The sequence below is a fragment of the Chrysemys picta genome, chromosome 2 (assembly GCF_011386835.1).
Source record: "Chrysemys picta bellii isolate R12L10 chromosome 2, ASM1138683v2, whole genome shotgun sequence".
Lineage (NCBI taxonomy): Eukaryota > Metazoa > Chordata > Testudines > Emydidae > Chrysemys > Chrysemys picta.
In genome coordinates this window covers 252,633,567-252,653,734 of record NC_088792.1, presented here as the reverse complement: position 1 = coordinate 252,653,734, position 20,168 = coordinate 252,633,567, and the positions used below count along the sequence as shown (strand labels likewise).

The 20,168-nt window shown below is 44.1% G+C and overlaps 1 protein-coding gene across 5 annotated transcripts in view; it reads left to right on the top strand.

The window, feature by feature from the left end:
- Window positions 1-20,168, top strand: part of RGS22 (regulator of G protein signaling 22) — a 103,539-nt gene that overhangs the window by 22,730 nt on the left and 60,641 nt on the right. For all 5 annotated transcript variants that reach the window (XM_024105301.3, XM_024105299.3, XM_024105300.3 and 2 more), the window contains 5 exons: window positions 695-860; window positions 1,567-1,735; window positions 3,830-3,913; window positions 6,541-7,240; window positions 19,861-20,022. In XM_024105301.3, coding sequence (XP_023961069.2) covers window positions 695-860; window positions 1,567-1,735; window positions 3,830-3,913; window positions 6,541-7,240; window positions 19,861-20,022 — 1,281 coding nt within the window. The remainder of the gene's footprint in view (window positions 1-694; window positions 861-1,566; window positions 1,736-3,829; window positions 3,914-6,540; window positions 7,241-19,860; window positions 20,023-20,168) is intronic.

Here is a 20,168-nt window from a genome sequence, read left to right as displayed (position 1 = left end):
TAAAAATATTTTAAAATGTTTGCAGTAATTGTAACAATATTCAATATACTGAAGACTATGCTTACATTGGAGAGAAAATTGTACAAATGATAACAAATCCTAGAGAAATGCTGTATTTTCCCTTTAGGCAATAAATGGTCATGCCCAAGCCTTTTCTGTTGTGTCAAACCATTTTCTTCATTAAACAAAATAAAATTATATAAAATGAACTCTAATCATGTGCTTAATTCCCACTGAAGTTAGTATTTAAAACTAAACACATGCTTAAGTACCTTCCTGAATCAGGGCCAAAGTGAGCACAGATGGGAGGGAAAAAGAGACTGAATCTGACCCAGAACACCAGATCAGAACACTCCATTCCACCCCTCCTCCCCCCCCGTAACTCTGGTGAAGTTTGGATTTGGATCTGGATTCACATATAAACTCCAGGCTCAAACCTAATGTATACCATGCCTAGCTTTGGGGGGAATTCTTCTCTGTCTCTATGAGCGGTAGAATGGCTGTCATTCTTCACGTAGGTAAATATGGTCAAGGGGGTAAAATAGAAGATAATTAGAACAGGAAGTTCCCGTTCAGAATTTATTTTGAGAATGCTAACATTTCTTACTGTCAGTTGTAAAGATAAATCAAATGAATGTCTTGATGAATGCTTAAACTGAACTACTCATTTGTCTCCTAATATATTTAACTGTAGGTTAGCTAAACTGCTTTCGCAGGTAGAATGGAGCAGAACTGGTATTAACTTCATTATAGATACAACGTATTATCCCTGGATTATGAAAAGAGAGCTGACACCTCCTTTTCCTGAAGAGGATGATGAGGAATTAATTATGAGAAAGTTCTATGTTTCACTTGGCCAGGTAAAATCAGCAAAACGTATAGGCAATGGCAGCAATTTTGTGCTGGACTGAGAACAATGGGCTAAGACCCTTTGTACTAATTTAGTCTGTCTGTCTTCCTCTTGCATCTTTTCCCATTAAAATTTGGTGTTATATGTTATTATGACATTTTACAAACTTTCACTCACTTTTCAGTTAAGTTCACATTCAGGGTAAATTTGTAGGCCTATTTATCACAACACTTCCAGTTTCCTCTAAGTGCAGGGGGAGCTCTGCTGTTCCCACTCCAGCCCCTGGCCTCTCTGGAGAGTCTTTTCCTTCAGATTTCTGCCTAGCCCTGAATTTTGGGCTCCAACTTATTCTCCCTTGGGATAGAATACCCACAAGCAGCCCTCCTTCCATAAAGCTGTGTTTCACTCCTGGCTGCCTTCCCAGCTTCCAGATTCACGCCACTGTGGCCTCTCTGGAGAGACCTCTCCCCACGTCTCTTCCTGGCCCTGGTCTCAAACTCCTCCCCTTAGTTCAGGGGCCATACTTTAATCCTGGCAGGTTTCCCTCAATATTTCTACATCCATTGTGAACCATCATGATAACAAAACCTACGTGGTGAGAGAGCACAGAATAACCACAGACAATAAGATCTCTTTCTGCGAAGCCCTGCAACAAATAGATAAAATTGAATTATTGCATAAGCTACGCTGAACTTGTTTAATGTTGCTTTTCATAGGCTACAGTTACTCAGACAAAGGATTGGTTTACACTAGCCAAAAAAAGTCAGCAAACAACAACTACAGATACAGTTACTCATCCTTTAGTTTCCACTCAAATTCAAGGCACACAGTATTGGTCTACAGGCCCTCAGAGAACTGTTGCATACAACCACAATGTCAGCCCAGGTAAGTAGTAATGGTGCAGCCATGTTATTTAGATAACAAATATGACAAGATTGAAATCAAAGCTATTCTAGAGTTTGGATAATGCTGCTATATCTGCTTGTCATTGTTCTGTGGCCTACAGTACAATACCTAGGAACTTGGATGGGGGAAGAGAATAGGTGTATTTTCTCTCTACTCCCACAATGTTAAATGCTGCTTACTATAAGTGGCCCATAATCTCTCCTCTGCTATGCAGAGCGGAGGGAAGCAAAATAGATCAGAAAAGCCCAAACACATGGGGAAGTGTAGGAACTACGTCTCTCCCCAGTCCTGTGAGAACACAGAAGCTGTTATATTTGAGAATTGCCTCATCAGGGCCGTGTGGATCCAAAGCATGGATGGGGTGGTATATGATAACTCCTCAGCACATTATTGCTATGGAACCCTACTTTTATAAAATATGCTGACTCATTCATTAATCATTAATGTACACAGGTTGCACTAATATGTAAGTCATGACTTAATCATTACTTTAGGCAGAGCTGCAAGCAGCCAGGTCAAGATTGTACAGCACTTGCAGGATCTGTATTGCATTGGGCTGGGACTGGGATAGGAATGGGAACCAGTGGGAGGTCCACGTTGCTGTTACTTTTTGCTGCTCAGACTATAGTGGCTTCAAATGTTGGGGGAGCCACAAAGTGTTTTAGCATAAACTAAATTTGCAAGAACTTTTAACCACAACACTTCAGTGAGCCCCTTAGCAATGCACCCCCGTATTCCAACACATTCACTTTCTCCTTAGTGAGGGTTGCTAGTAGCCATGTGGATAGTCTTCCTTCTTGCTCCTCCCCTCAGTTGTCCAATAATCAGTGAGTTTTCACCTTATGGATCTATTAGCTCTCCTGCCTGAGAGCTTTGTCTTCTAGTGTGGAGCTCTGTTTTTCATCTGCGTCTGGATATTACTCTGTCATGCAAAATCTGCTGCTCCTTCAATCTAAAAGGCATTATGCATGCACAGTACTTCCCTTCCTTAACCTCCATGCACTTGGGTCAGAGTCAAAGTATGGGCATGGGGTGAGGTTTGGTTGCAGCATAGTTATCTCATGGGAACATCCCTGGAATATGAGGTGCAGGACATGGTCAGATAGCAGTGTCAGCCAACCAGGATGAGGGCAATCTAGCCTAGTGGCCAGAGTCAGAGCTGTAGTCAGTCATTGGGAGCCAAAGCCAAGGGTAAAACTGGAAGGCAAAAAACTTGGTACCAGAGCCAAGGATCAAGCTGGAGTCCATAGTCAGGAGCCAGAGCTGAGGGTCAAACCAGAGGGCAGGACCTGCAAGCAGGGTGGCAGACAAGGATGGGTTCAAAGCAGGAGCAGGCACAGTGATGAGCATGAGCATTGAAAAGCCAGTGAGCTGCTGCTGGCTTAAGAGCCAATCTGCTGGTATCTGCGGGCAATCAGTTGCTTGGCTAATCAGACAACCTGCTGCAGACCAACTGTACTGATGAGGCTGCCTAGAGACTAGCTCTGCTGCAGGCCGGGATTCATGACACACACCTCTAGTTGGAATTTACGCCACTGGGGGATCAGGGCCAGGGGTTAGCCTGACGTTTTTTGCCACTTGTGATATTTTTAATTTGTTATGTAATAAAATAATATTTGAATTATTCCTTCATCAATGTAGATTAAGAATTAGAGTAAAGTAGATTAGATTCAGTATTATGAAAATTGGTGGATTTTAAAAATTTTAAAATATTTGTAAAATATGGAATAGTGTGAGTATGGAACATAGGAATTTCTATACCAGATCTGACCAGTGATCCATTCCGTTCAGTATTCTGCCTGTGACATTGGCCACCACTACATAATTCACAGGGAGTTACAAGAAATACTATAATGGAAAATTATGGAATAATCTGCCCATCCTAAACTCTGATTAGTAATGGATGTCTTATGCACTGAAACATGGACGCTTATATCTCTTGTTGTGCTGAATGGTTACAGGAATATGGATGGGATTCGGTTAACCCTCAAATTTAAAAAAAACAAATTGAAACCAAGATGCTGTATAGCAATGGTAGAATTATGACTTTGTTTTTTCTTGCTTTTCGTTTAGATTCCGTTCCTTCTCAAGGCACATGTAGTTTTTCTGCTCAGTCTTACACAGCTGATTTATACAGCAGTAGCAGCAGTAATCTAGGTAAGCAATATTTATAGATAAATGATCACTTGTGCCAACTACCATCTGGACTGGAAAAATCCTATTGCCCAGAAGCCTGGGATATGCAGAAGGAATCTGGGCAAGTAAAAGCGTCAGGTTTCCTGCTCAGCAGCTAAGAACAACAGGGGAGGCTGGAGGCCATTTTAATAACATGAGAACATCTGCACTGAGCTGCCAATCAAAGGGAGGATGGCTAAAGGGGATGAGTGGGAGTGGAGCAAAAAGAAATGCCTCAATGGTACGGGGAGAGAGAGGGGAGCTGGTTATTTATCTAAACACATTATTAATGAAACTCTTGTGAACAGAACTGATTCCTTTTTGGGTTAAAGATTTGATCTGTAGGAACTCAAATGTGAAATTGCAGAACTACTAACTGTGGTTTGTAACCTATCATTTAAATAAGCTTCTGTACCAGATGACTGGAGGATAGTTAATATGACACCAATTTTTAAAAAGGGTTCCAGTGGTGATCCTGGCAATTACAGGCTGATAAGCCTGACTTCAGTACCGGGCAAACTGGTTGAAACTATAGGAAACAGAATTGTCACACATATAGATGAATATAATTTATTGGGGGAAGAGTCAATATGTTTTTTGTAAAGGGAAATCATGCCTCACCAATCTACAGTAATTCTTTGAGGGGGGTCAACAAGCATGTGGACAAGGGGGATCCAGTGGATATAGAGTACTTAGATTTTCAGAAAGCCTTTGACAAGGTCCCTCACCAAAGGCTCTTAGGCAAAGTGAGCTGTCATGGGATAAGAGGGAAGGTCCTCTTATGGATCAGTAACTGGTTAAAAGATAGGAAACAAAGGGTAGAAATAAATGGTCCATTTTCAGAATGGAGAGAGGTAAACAGTAGTGTTCCCCAGGGGTCTGTACTGGGACCAGTCCTATTCAACATATTCATAAATGATCTGGAAAAAGGGGTAAAGAGTGAGGTAGCAAAATTTGCAGATGATACAAAACTACTCAAGATAGTGAAGTTCAAAGCAGACTACAAAGGGATCTCACAAAACTGGGTGACTGGGCAACAAAATAGCAGATGAAATTCAATGTTGATAAATGCAAACTAATGCACATTGGAAAACATAATCCCAACTGTACATATAAAATGATGGGAGCTAAATTAGCTGTTCCCAATCAAGAAAGAGATCTTGGAGTATTTGTAGATAGTTCTCTGAAAACATCCACTCAACATGCAGCAGCAGTCAAAAAAGCAAACAGAATATTGGGAATCATTAAGAAAGGGATAGATAATAAGACAGAAAATTTAATGTTGCCTCTATATAAATCCATGGTTCACCCACGTCTTGAATAGTGCATGCAGATGTGGTCACCCCATCTCAAAAAAGATATATTGGAATTGGAAAAGGTTCAGAAAAGGGCAACAAAAAATATTAAGAGTATGGAACAGCTTCCGTACGAGGAGAGATTAATAAGACTGGAACTTTTCAACTTGGAAAAGAGATGACTAAGAGGGGATATGATAGAGGTCTATAAAATCATGACTGTGGTGGAGAAAGTAAATAGTTAAATGTTACTTACTCCTTCTCGTAACACAAGAACTGGGGATCACCAAATTAAATTAATAGGCAGCAGATTTAAAACAAACAAAAGGAAGTATTTCTTCCCACAAAGCACAAGACTATAACAGGGTTCAAAAAAGAATTAGATAAATTCATGGAGGATAGGTTCGTCGATGGCTATTAGCCAGGATAGGTAGGGATAGTGTCCCTATCCTCTGTTTGCCAGAAGCTGGGAATGGGCGACGAGGGACGGATCACTTGATGAATACCTGTTCTGTTCATTCCCTCTGGGGCACATGACATTGGCCACTGTCAGAGGACAGGATACAGGGCTGGATGGACCTTTGGTCTGACCCAGTATGGCCGTTCTTATGATCACAGGGTCCTAGGATCCAAGGTCCCAGACCTATTCTTGTATATTTACTCTTTCCATGTATAAAAAGATGTTATTCCATTAACAGGCGCCTGTCCAATGCTCTGAGCACCCTGACAACAATTAAAATCAATAAGCTCATGCCATTTTCCAATATGACAAGTAATACACTTTCCATCCGTCATAGGTAGATAAACAGCTACCATTTATTATTCCCTATTGATCCTAAATAAAAAACGCCTCCCACCTCAAACCACCACCTTGCCACAGGCATGGGAGAAAAGATGGACCTAGCAGCATGACCAGACATTTAATAGGTGGTCTGGGGGCAGAGGTGCCTATGGGTTTGGATGCCAGTTGGTGGGGTGCTGCCTGCTGGCAAGGTAGGTTGCCTTGGAATGTGTTGGGGTCGGATGGTTGAGAATGCAGAGATCTGGTGGACCAGGGTGGGGAGTGAGTTTCACAGAGTCAAGGGGATCTCGCAGAGAATGTTATGGCAGAAGACCCCTCCTGTTTATAGCAAAATAGCTGCAGCTCAAGCACATTTGCTGATCCCAACTGTGGCAGTATGGCACTTTCCATTGCTGTCAACAATAAAATGCAAATATGTTCCAATTTTTGTAACTTGAAAACTTTTTCTGTTCGCCAGGAGAACAGTTTTGAATCTGAGAGCGTTTTCAATGATCTCTTTTGATTTAATGCAGGAGTGGATTCCCTGGCTATGGAATACAGTCAAAGGAGTCTCCCCCTCCCCCAGAGGACAGGAACTGCAAAAACTAGCAATGTTAGTGGGAGATCCAAAAGTACAGAGGTTGACGCTTCTGTATCCATTGCTGACACTCCTTCCCACACTATGTTAAGAGTATACCTAGACCAGAAATGGGAGAATGGTGCTGAGGAGAAAGAAAATCTGGAATACGATGGTAGACAGGAAATGTCAGCTTTTCAAACATTAGAAGAGTTTACATCAGTTTATATTCAGTATATAGTGAATGAATCAGTCTCAAAACTGACAGGACAACCGGCCGTTAAGAGCAAGACTGATATGAACTTCAGTAAACTGTCCAAAGTATTTATACATGAGCTATCAAATAATCAACTTTTTGCTACTGCTGCAGAGCCACTTACTTCTCAAAGTATCTCTCCATCCAACAAGTTAGACTCCAAAGGACATTGCATAAAACAGGAAACTGAAGAAATGAGTTCAAGTTCAAGGTCTGAAAGTGATGTCACTGACAGTCGGGCTGCCTGGTGTACCAGTCACAGAACTTATGATATTGGCAACAGAAATGAGTTTGAAAGATTCAAGAAGTTCATAAAAGGAACTTTGGGTGAAAGGTACTGGTGGCTCTGGATGGACATTGAAAGACTAAAGGTCCTTAAGGACACTAGAAGGCAGCAAAGGTATTTCCCATTGTTTTTAATGCTTATAAAGAAGGCAAGATAAATGTTGTTTATAAGCATTTAGAATTACCCATGCATAATGGATATGAGTGAATAATGCAGACACAATGGTTCTAATTCTGATTATTTCACTAATACAAGGGTAATTCAGGAATAACCACTAAAGTTGGCTGAGTTATATGTTTGCAAAACTAGTCTGAGGTCAGAATCAGGGTGAAAATTAAGGCTTTATACAAAAGGTTTTTTAAATAAAACTGAATATGAATAAATGTCTTAATGAAAACAGAATGAAAGATGCTCTATAAATGTAAGATTTTAAAGTCACAAGCAGGGCATACAGTATGACACACTTCCCTAACAATATGCTTTATTAAATTTAGGTCACCCTGTCCTAAGCTAGTAGGGACATTTATTCTGTATAAAACTTGGGTTTAATTTGGTAATAGAAATGTTTTGGCTTCTGCTATTTAGAAATGTTTGGAAACGTATTTCCAAAATGACAGCTATTTGCTCAATGGGATGAATCATGCCTATTATGATTGAATGTTAATATCAATGGTTATAGCTTATTTAGGAACGACTGAGTGGGCAAAAGGGAAAGGGGAGTGGCACTTTATGTAAAAAATAGTACGTATTTCCGAGTCACTGATAACTTGAAAGAACATGATCTTGAATGCTTATAGATCAGTGTCCTAACTGATAAAGCACAAGATATGGTATTAGTTGGTATCTCCAAATCTTACTAGGGAATGGGATAATCAGCTCATAAACTTTAAGGTCAGAAGGGACCATTGTGATCATCTAGTCCAGGGGTGGGCAAACTTTTTGACCCGAGGGCCACATCTGGATGCGGAAATTGTATGCAGGGCCATGAATGTAGGGCTGGAGCAGGGGGCTGGAGTGCGGGAGGGGTGCGGCAGGGGGCTCAGGGCAGGGAGTTGGGGTGCAGGAGGGGTGTGGCAGGGGGCTCAAGGCAGGAGGTTAGGGGGCTCAGGGCCAGGGCTGACTCCAGGCACCAGCCCAGCAAGCAGGTGCTTGGGGTGGCCAAGGGGAAGGGGCGGCACATTGGGCTGTTCGGCGGCAATTTAGCGGCGGGTCCCTCTCGGAGGGAAGCACCTGCCCCTAGTTCCCACCGAAGAAGAAAGCGGCGCAGTGGAGCTGCTGCCGGAGTGCCGCCGATCGCAATTGCGATCATGGCTTTTTTTTTTTTGCTTTTTTTCCCCCACAGCTTGGGGCGGCAAAAACCCTGGAGCCAGTCCTGCTCAGGGCAGGCAGTTGGGGTGCAGGAGGGGTGTGGGGTGCAGGAGGGGGCTCAGGGCAGGGGGTTGGTGTGCAGGAGGGGTGTGGCAGGGGACTCAGGGCAGGAGGTTGGGGTGCAGGAAGGGGTGTAGAGTGTGGGGGGGGCTCAGGGCAGGGGGTTGGGGTGCAGGAGGGGCTCAGCAGGGGGTTGGGGTGCAGGAGGGGTGTTGTTTCAGCAATTATTTGATGAAGAAATCTGTCAGCTATTACACCCAGGAAAATCTGGGCCCTACTCTTATTAGTAGCACTTGTCCTCCAATCTACACGTGGGAAGTTAAAGTCTCCCAGAATCAGACAATTCCCAGTAGTGTTTATTTAGTTAAAAACATTAAATAGGTCCATATCCATATTGGATCCTGGTGGTCTGTAGCACATCTCAATTACTATATTAGGGGAACCTCTAGTAGCTTTCTTCCTCAAAGTGATTTTGGCTCAAACAGACTGTCTTATCCTTTCCATCACTTCTAATTTCTTTACAGTCTACCTTATCATTAATATACAATGCTACTCCAACACCTTTGCCTTTATTTCTGTCTTTCCTGAACAGAAAAGACCCTTCAATACCAGTACTCCAGTCATAACTACTATTCCACCATGTTTCTGTTATCCCTATAATATCTGGTTTCACTTCCTGCACCAGTAGTTCTAGTTCCTCCATTTTGTTACCCAGGCTCCTTGCATTGGTGTACAAACATCTTAACTATTGCAGCTTGGCTTCGCCCACATTCCTCACCCAATTGGGTACAGTCATTTTACTGCCAATATCACCTACCTGACTGGTATCAGCACTGTCCTTCCTCTTAATGCCCATGCTCCTACCCACTGCTGTGCCTTTCTCCATTGCTATATCCTTTCTTACTTGATTTTCCTCTCTCTGAATCTTAAAATCAGGCATGGAGATTACATGAGCATCTCCCAATGGTCTCCCCTGAATTTCTAGTTTAAAGCTCTTGTAATGAGTTGTGCCAACCTCCATCCATGAAGTCTGTTTCCCTCCCTATTCAGGATGAGACCATCCCACGAGAACAGTCCCCTGTCCATGAATGCCTCCCAGTGGTCAAACATCCCAAAGCCCTCCTTGTAGCACCACTGCTTGAGCCATCTGTTTATCATCATCATCTTGTCTCACCTTCATTCTCCTCCTCTAGGGACAGGCAAAATCCCACCGAAGATCACCCGAGCCTTCATTTCCTGAAGTGTGTTCCCCAGCCTGGCATAGTCTCCATGGATATGTTCCAGCAAGAATCTAGCTGTGTCATTTGTTCCCACATGAAGGATAATCAGTGGATTCTTTCCTGCTCACAATAGGACCCTCTTCAGTCTCAGGTCCACGTCCCGTATCTTAGCTCCTGGCAGACAGCACACCCTTCTGTTCTCCGAATCAGCTCTGATGACAGGCCTGTCTATTCTTAGTAAGAGTCACCAGTCATGTAAACCTGCCTTTTCCTGGTGATGGTGTGATTCTCCAGCCTTCCTCCTGTTCTTTCTGGCTGCAAGTCCTTTTGTCTTTTATTCTCCCTTGCAATCTTCTGCAAGTCATCCTGTATCCTCCTGGGGCTCTGAACTCTGGGTATCTCTATTGACTCTTCCCCTCTTCTTATAGGACTAGTCACACTTCTATTCTTCCTTGCCCTCCCACCTTCAGTTACTGCCTGCCATGCCCTTCTTCATTTTCCAACTCAGCAAACCTGTTCCTGAACTCTATTTCTCCTTCACTAGCTGGTCTTTTCCTCTCATAGTCACATGCGTCCTCTGGCCACTTTCCTCACCCAGCAGTCTCCCCTCACAGTTCTTCAGTCCAGGTTGCATTTTCAAGTCTTGACTTTTCCCTTCAGCCTCCTCTTGCCTTTGCTCCATCATCTGGTTGAATCCCCTTCAAAACTCAACCATAGTTTCCACCTGCATCTCCAAGCCTCGGCTCTTCTCTTCCATCAGCTCTATCAGATGGCATTTCATACAAATGAAGTTCTTTTCAGGTACCCGCTCTAGCATCATGTACATCCTGCAGCTTCCACATCTGGTCATCTTCATTGGACTATAAGGTGGATAGAAAGCTGGCTAAATCATTGGGCTCAACGAGTAGTGATCAATGGATCTAGACTGTTGTCAGTGGTACCAGATGACAGGACAAGGAGTAATGGTCTCAAGTTGCAGTGGGAGAGGCTTAGGTTGGATATTAGGAAAAACTTTTTCACTAGGCGGGTGGTGAAGCACTGGAATGGGTTACCTAGGGAGGTGGTAGGATCTCCTTCCTGTGAGGTTTTTAAGGTCAGGCTTGATAAAGCCCTGGCTGGGATGATTTAGTTGGGGATTAGGTCCTGCTTTGAGCAGGGGGTTGGACTAGATGACCTCCTGAGTTCCCTTCCAACCCTGATATTCTATGATTCTATGATTCTTCCATGGCTTTGGTCATTACCACTGCTGCCTCTGTACCTTTCCCCCCTAAATTCCTGTCAAGGGGAAAAACAAAAAACCAACACCACCAAAACAAAACAGAACACTGCACCCCCATTCCCAAACTCCCGTTTACAGCTCTGTTTGCTGCACTTGTGCCACAGCTCCTGTGCCACTGGCTGACTGCTTGGTTGCTTTTATAGGCCTATTTAAGACAGAGAAGGAAACAGGAAGTTGTCTGTGGGCTGCTGGTCTGGTGTTTAGCTGCTCCAGCCCTCTGATAATGACCTCCTGAAATTCTGACTTAGCCTGACTCTTAGTAACTGCCTCCTGGTTCCTGCCTTCCGGTTCATCGTCTGATCCTGATCTCCTGTATCCTGACTTGGCTTGACTCTCGGTACTGCTTCCTGTTTCCTGCCTTCTGGTTCTGTCACCCTAACCTGACCTCCTGGTATCCTGACTCAGCCTGACTCTTGGTAACTGACTCTTAATCCCCGCTTTCTGGTTTCTCTCACAATTCTGATCTCCTGGCATTCCAACCTGGCCTGATTCCTGGTAACTGGCTCCTGGCCCTTGGCCCGCACTCAGCTCTAACCCCTAGGCCAGAATGCCCATGCTGCAGCCCTGACTGCTTTTACAGACCACTATAACCCACAGGAGTGGGCCCAGTGTGAGAGGAATGGATCCAGCAGCCTAGTCCCTGCCTCTGGAAGCACTGGACTCACCTGAGTGAGCCACGCACCTTCAGGTGGCTAATCAAGCCCTGCAGGATCAGGTCACAGAAATGACATGGTGAACCAGCTATACCAGGTACAAGTAGACCAGTTGTGTGCAGAAAATGCCACACTTCTGCACTCCTTGAAGATCCCCGCCCTTAACAGGGTCCTAAGATTCCCCTTCCAAAATGTTTTGATGGGTCCTGCCAGCAGTTCTGGAGCTTCATTAACCAATGTCGCCACTTGTTTTTGACATGTCCCCAGACCTACAACTCTGATTTGTCCAATGTGAGCCTGCCTATCAGCCTGCTAATGAGAGAAGCACTAGACTGGGCCTCCCCACTGCTGGAGAATGATAGCCTGGTTCTTTTGAATAGAAATGCTTTCCTCCCGTCCATGTCAGTAATATTGGATGATCTGCACCACGCTTGAACAGCCAAGACTGCTCTGAGGCCATTCTGGCAGGGGAAGGATACAGCGGCTACCTACACACTGCACTTCCACGGCAGATACTGAATAGAATGAGGCAGTGCAACTCTATCAGTTTTGGTGGGGTCTGTGGAAAGAAATAAACGATGAGATTGCCCGTGTAGAGATCCCATGAGTTTAAATGCCTTCATGGATCTCACCATTCATATAGATAACCAGCTGTGTGAAAGAAGGGAAGAAAAAAGGGGCTCCCTGCAACATCCCTCTCTGCGTGTTGTTCCCTTGATGTCTGCACTTTGCACCAAACAGATGCAGGTGGATATTGCCCATCGGTGGCTCACCCCCGAGGACAGAATATGTCGTTGTTGGCACCACGTATGCTTCTATTGTGGAGAATCGGGCCACTCTATTTTTAACTGTCTCACACAAGCACTGAAGGGTCTGGGAAATGAGGTGGCCCAGGCCTGCTAAGGGGGTGGGCCTGGGCACTAAAGGAAAGAAGTTCCCCCACACCTCAGTCCTGACTAGGACACATCGTGCACCATGTCAGGATGTCCCTCGCTTTCAGGTACCTGTTCAGCTGCACATTCCCAAGGTGGAACAATGGATTCCAGTCCAATGGGCTCTTGTCAATTCAGGGGCTGCTGACAACTTCATAGATGCCACAACTGCCTGGTTTCTGCAAATCGCTTTGCAATACAAGTTAGTTGCAAACCTCATAGAAACTACTGATGGGTTGCCTCTTTCTTCAATCTCTCTGACTGAGGAAACAGTTCTTCTGAAAACAGGCATTAAGGGGTACCATAACACAATGCAATTAATTCTCCACACTTCCCCCTGATCCTTGGAATTCCCTGTCTGACCCATCATAATCCCCTAATTCACTGGCAAAAACAAGAAATCAGCTTCCCTTCTGCATTTTGTTAACAGCACTGTCAGCGGCAGGTAAATTCAGTCCCAACATTTGGACCTGCCAGGGGAATGGAGGCAAAGGTGATGGCCCAGGCAGGGGCACCCCCTTGAGCTACATCGGAACTTCCTCATAAATACTAGAATTATGAAAAATATGTTTGAAAAGAGGAATGTGAAAAACTTTCCCCCACATCAGGCCTACAACTGCCCCATAGAATTACAGCTGGGGGCAAAATTGCCATTCAGGCGGATTTACACCACGCCCAAACCTGAATTGGCCACACTCCAGGAATACCTTCAGAAGAGTCTGGCCCAAGGGTTTATTGACAAATCAACATCGCCAGCTGGTGCCCCAGTCCTCTGAGACAGAAAAGAAGACAGCAGTCTCCAACTCTGTGTTGACTGTCACATCATGAATCAAATAACGACAAGGAACCAGTACCCTCTGCTCCTGATTCTTGAGTTACTGGATCGCATGTGGGCTGCCCCTATATTTACTAAGTTGGGCCTCCGGGGAGCCTATAACCTCATACATGTTAAAGAAGGTGATAAATGGAAGACTGCCTTCCAAATCTGCTATGATCAGTTTGAATATCTGGTGATGCAGTTCAGCCTAATACCCTGGCTACCTTCCAGCACTTTATCAGGAATGTGCTGGACCAATATGTAGTGGTTTATCTAGGCAATATCTTGGTTTTCTCAGACAGCCCTGAGCAGCACACTAGTCACATTTGTGTGGTCCTGGAGCATTTACAGTAGTACAGACTCTAGACTAAGGCCTTGGCTACACTTACCCGCAAGTCCGACGGCTGGAAATCGAACTTCTGGGTTCGACTTATCGCGTCTAGTCTGGACGCGATAAGTCGAACCCGGAAGTGCTCGCCGTCGACTGCGGTACTCCAGCTCGCCGAGAGGAGTACCGCGGAGTCGACGGGGGAGCCTGCCTGCCGAGTGTGGACCAAGGTAAGTTTGAACTAATTCGAACTAAGGTACTTCGAACTTCAGCTACGTTATTCACGTAGCTGAAGTTGCGTACCTTAGTTCGAATTAGGGGGGGTAGTGTAGACCAAGCCTAAGCTTCAGAAGTATGCGTTTGACCAGATTTCCAAAGAATTTCTGGGATATCACAGAATATCCTGATCCTCCACAGGAATCAATATGGACCCACACAAGGTCCAGGCTGTTCATGACTGGATCACCCCCACCTGACCTGTGACTTGCAATGCTTTAGGGTTTGTGAATTTTTGTCAGCTGTTTATCTCACATTTCTCAGAATAAATTGGGCCCCTCATTGCTCTGCTCTGAAAGAATGCCCAGTTCCAGTGGTTCCCCTGAAACCCAGCATGCATTCGATCAGCTGAAACTTGCCTTTACCACTGCATCCATACTGGCCCACCTGGATACAACATGAGCTTTCTAGTAGAAGCCGATGCCACTAGTATGGCAATCAGGGCCGTACTCTCCCAAAGACACTGTGACAGGGTGTACCTACCCCACCATGGCCCAGCAAAGGTTAATTGTGCATTGCAGGCTGAGGAAGCCATGCCCCTTCGCGTCTGCTGGGTGAACCAGGAACCCAGTCAGCGTGTTTCAGGAGGATCCCTGCTGACTCGGTGATGAGTAACCAGGGCCCTGGGCTGGGGCTCAGAGCAGCAGGGAGGGCCCAAGTCCCCCTACCCAGGGTGCCACACATCCCCGAGTGGTGACCCACATCCCCAGTGGGCCAATACGCCACACAACCCCATGGAGGGGTGCGACTTTATTGACTCTGACCATTAAGCCACACTGCCCTGGCTAGAAGAGTTGCTTTATGGGCTCCAGCCATCAGGCCACGCTGCCCTGAACAGAAGGGCTGAATTATTGACGCCGGCCATTAGGCTGCACTGCCCTGAGTGGAAGGACCCTGTTATTGACTCTGGCCATTAGGCTGCATTGCCCTGAGCAGAAGGGCCATTTTATTGATGCTGGCCATTAGGCCACGCTGCCCTGAGTGGAAGGGCCATTTTATTGATGCTGGCCATTAGGCCACGCTGCCCTGAGTGGAAGGGCCACTTTAATGACTCGAGCCATTGGGCCATGCAGCCCTGTGTAGAAGGGCAACTTTATTGACGCCGGCCACTAGGCCGTATTACCCTGTTTCCTAGGAAGGGTCATTAGCACTGCACCTAATCAGCTGCAGTACAGCCCCTTTCCTTGCTGGTGACTACATGTGGCCTACTGGATCACATCACCTCTGACTGAGGATAACAATTTACAGCCCAATTCTGGTGTGAAGCCTATGTCTTCTGGAGATCCAGCCACACCTTTCTTCCCCCACCACCCTCAATCCACTGACCAGACAGAAAGAGTCAATCAGATTTTAGAGCAATAGCTATGATGTTATATTAACCGCCATCAAGATTACTGGTCCTCACTATTACCTTATGTGGAGTTTGCATACAATAACACACTTCCACAGTAAAAAGTCCCTTTTTTGCCATCTATGAGTACCACTTCTGAGTCCACCTACAGTTACCTATGACTTTTCCTAACCCAATCACATTGGACTTGGTGCAGGAAGAAGTAAGGGGTCACCTGGAAAAGTGAAAGCCGACTAGAAGCGATATGCAGACAAACATAATCAATCAGGCCCCACTTATTCAGTGGGACAAATAGTGTGGATCTCAAGGAAGCACCTCTGCACAAATAGACTCTTATGTAAATTGGACTTTCAGTTCCTTGGCCTTGACTGAATCCATCGCCAACTTAACCTGGTCACCATTGAACTACACCTACCCCAGTCTCTCAAGGTCCACCTCGTATTTCACATATCCCTCCCGAAACCCTGTACCAAGAATTCTTTTCCACACAGGACCCAATAGCATCCCCAACCAGTGCGCATACAAAGCCAAAAAGACTGTGTCGTGCACAAGATCTTGGTATCCTGACTTAGTCTGACTCTTGGTAACTGGTTTGCCCTCTGGTTCCATTCACTGAACCTGATCTCCTGGTGGCCTGACTCTTAGTAACTGATTCTTGGTCTCTGCCCTCTGGTTTGTCTCTTGATTCTGATCTCTTGACGTTCCAAACAGGTCTGATTTCTAGTAACTGGACCCTCGGCCTGCATCTTAGGTGAACCCTTACATCAGGCCACCCATACTGTGGTCCTGACACTGTACAGTTAAAAACTGATCTGGTTTAGAAGGCACATGAAGAAAACTTTAAAAAATAATATATAATAAAGGGGAAGATGATAGTAATGAATATAAATCAGAATACAGGAATTGTAGAAAACTGATAAGCAAAATGACAATAGGAGAAATCATGGCCTGCAGAGTTAAGGTCAATAAGAATGACATTTTACAATTTTGTAGGAACAAAAAGAATCCTGATAATGATCTTGGTCCATTACTAGATGGAAATGGTGGAATTATCAATAATAATAATGTGGAAAAGGCAGAAGTGTGCAATAAATATTTCTGTATTTGGGGAAAACCAGATGATGTAGTCTCATCATATAATGATGATAACATTCTTTCCATTGCACTAGTATCTCAGGAGGATGTTAAACAGAAGTTTTTAAAGTTAGAGATTTAAAAATCAGGAGGTCTAGACAACTTGCATCCAAGGGTTTTAAAAGAGCTGGCTAAGATGTTCACTGGACCGTTAGTGTTGTCTTTCAATATGTCTTGTAACATTGGGGGAGTTTCAGAAGACTGAAAGAAAGCTAGTATTGTGCCAGTATTTACAAAGAGTAAATGGGATGACCTGGGTAATTATAGGGCTGTCAATCTGACATCAATCCCAGGCAAGATAATGGCGTGGCTGCTTTGGGTCTCAATTAATAAAGAATTAAAGGAGGGTTATTAATTAATGCCAATCAACATAGGCTTATGGAAAATAGATTCTGGCAAACTAACTTGATTTTTTTGATGAGATTATGAGTTTGGTTGATAAAGGTAATAATGTTGATGTAATATAGACTTCTGTGTGGCATTGGACTTGGTGCCACATGATATTTTGATTAAAAAAATAGAAAGATATAAAATTAGTATGATACACATTAAATGGATTTAAACTGGGCAACTGAGTCAAAATTTAACTGTTAATGGAAAATCATCATACAAGCTGGTGTGTTTCTAGTGGCATCCTATAGGGATTGGTTCTTGGTCCTATGCTATTTAACATTTTTATCAATGACCTGGAAGAAAACATAAAATCATCACTGATAAAGTTTGCAGATGACCCAAAAATTGGGGGAGTGGTAAATAATGAAGGGGACAGGTCACTAATACAGAGCAATCTGGATGGCTTGGTAAGCAGGCTGCAAGTAAACAATGATTTGGGGGTTGTGATGGATAATCAGCTGAACATGAGCTCCCAGTACGATGCTGTGGCCAATATGGCTAATGTACTTCTTGGTGGGGTAAACAGGAGAATCTTGAGTAAGTGTATGTGACATTACCTTGGGCTGTTGAACAGTTGCGTCTCCAGCTTGGCATCCCTTTTACACTGCTTTGGTGTCAGAACATCCACTCCTGGGCTGTTCACACAGCCTTCAGCATGCAAATTCACCCCCAGCTAAATACATGAGCATTCAGACCTGTCACTCATGAATTACATACAGGGCAATATCCGCAAATTTCTAGTCCCAGCCCTGTCCCCCCCCAAATGTGTGTCTTATACTGCTCAGCATAGGTGCCGACTCTGTGGGTGCTCCAGGGCTCAAGCACCCACAGAAAAAAGTAGGGGGTGCTCTGCACTTGCAGGACTGGATTAATCTTTCCACTTGGCCTCTTCCCCCATGAGGTTCCGCCCACCGCTCACACGAAGGGAAAAAGGTGGAGAGGAGCAAGCACTCACCGGCAAAAACAAAAGTCAGCGCCTGTGCTGCTCAGTACCTTCTGAACAGTACAGGCTCATAGGAAGTCTGCCATTTCATCAAAGGAAAATCATAATGCACCATCCTTGTTATCCCAAATGGAGTTTCCCACACACTTTAATCCAAAAACACTGGTTAAGATAAAACAATAAGATTAATTTATTAACTACAGGAAGATGGATTTTAAGGGATTACAAGTGGTGATGCATTAAATCAGGATTGGTTATAAAAAGAAAATAAAAGAATAAAAGGCAAGCTAATACTTAATTTAACAAGCTAAGTGAATTTAAAAGCAAATGGGTTTTGTCTCACCATATACAGCAGTCTGTACTGGCTGAAAAGTCTTCCAGCCGGGGCCCCTCTCCCAATTCAAAGATGTTTCCTTTGTCTTTCAAGCATTGTAGCTGCTGGGAGTAGAGATGGGAAGAGAGACAGGTGACGTGGAGGCCACTGTCTCTCATTCTTATACCACTCTCCCCTCTTTGAGGATTACCCCCAGCTGGGGTGCAGATGACAAACAGTCTCTTGTGGACTTGAGGTTTGAACCGTCCCTGTGATGAAATATACATTTCTTATTCACACCTTCCCCCTGCCGGAGGATGGCTGCTTAAGCAGGTGATAGCTCTTTAGCACCTGGCTGGGGTGTTGGTACTGGTTTGGGCCTACTTTTCCTAAACTTGGAATATGTTACAGCAATGTTATATAGTAGAAACTTATGTATAGCAACATTGACTATAATTATATTTTACAGTGTCAGTTATGTTCAGCAGGTTATGAGTTTTCAAATGATACCTCACAAGGCATAGTTGTACAAAATTTATCACAGTCTTGTAAAAGTGATGACTATAATAGTATAGATTGTCACAGAACAGAGAGGTTATTTTACCTCTGTATTTGGCTGTGGTGTGACCACCCCTGGAATAGTGTCCAGTTCTGGTGTCAATAATTCAAGAAGGATGTTGATAAATTGGAAAGGATTCAGAGGAGAGCCAGGAAAATGATTAACGGATTAGAAAACATGCCTTTCATTGTTACACTTGAGGAGATCAATCTATTTAGTTTAACAAAGAGAAGGTTAAGGGGGTGACTTGATTATGGCAGCATGCAGAAAACAGGTACTACAAGTGTGGCTACATGCCACAGTGAAAGGCAAGCTGCATCCATACTTGTCACTGTGGTGTGTAGCTACACATCCTGGAGAAAGGTTCTGGCAGCTCCCTGATGCCAGAGCCTTTCGCCGGTGCTGGAGCCTTTCATGGTGGTGAGGAAAGGCTCCAGCAGCGAGTAGGCAGCAGGACACTACACTGGTAAAAATAGCAGAATAGACATGGGAGGCTCTGCTTGGGCATGTGGAGAGACGAGTAGGGTATATACTCTAGGAGTTCAGACATGTAGGGCACTCTTCTCTACTCTGCTTGCCTAAGCTATGGCTCACTGTCTACACTGCTATTTATACCCATGTAGAGGTGCTGGAACTAGGGGTGATGGGGGTTTCCGTCATATACAGGGTTTACAGTTTGGTTCAATGGCTCCCAGCACCCCACTATAAAAATTGTTCCAGCACCTATGTACCTATGCTATGTGGATGTGCAATGTCTGTACTTACATGCTACTGTAAGTGTAGATGTACCTTATAAGTACATGGGGAAACAAATTTTTGATAATGGGCTCTTCAGTCTAGCAGAGAAAAGTATAACATGATCCAATGGGTGGAAGTTGAAGCTAGACAAATTCAGATTGGAAATAAGGTTTAAATTTTTAACAGTGATGGTAATTAACCATTGGAAAAATTTAACAAGGATTGTGGTAAATTCTCTAATACTGACAATTTTTAAATCAAGATTCGATGTTTTTCTAACAGATGTCCTCAGGGAATCATTTTGGGGAAGTTTTATGGCCTGTCCTATACAGGAGATCAGACTAGATTATCACAATGGTCCCTTCTGGCTTTGGAATCTATTAATATATGTGCAGGATGTAATATATATATCTATTTTCTTTGACTCAAGACAGCTTGATAAAATGAAAAAACTCTATCTAGTAAGCAGTGGAGATTATTTTCTCAACTCAGAAGTCTTATTCAAACTGGACCTGCTACTTGGAGACCAGTGGAATACAAGACACTTAAAATGGATTCAGCCTGAAGTAGTGAAACCTTTACTTCTTTACTGGTAGGGATAACTGAAGATGAACTCTGAAGTCATTATTTTTGTAATGTTTACTCCCTTTACTACTGCTAAAGTTATGAGGGAAATTCTGACCTCATTTACTCTAGTACAACCCCATGGAGCTGGTGTTAGCATAAGTGATAGCAGAT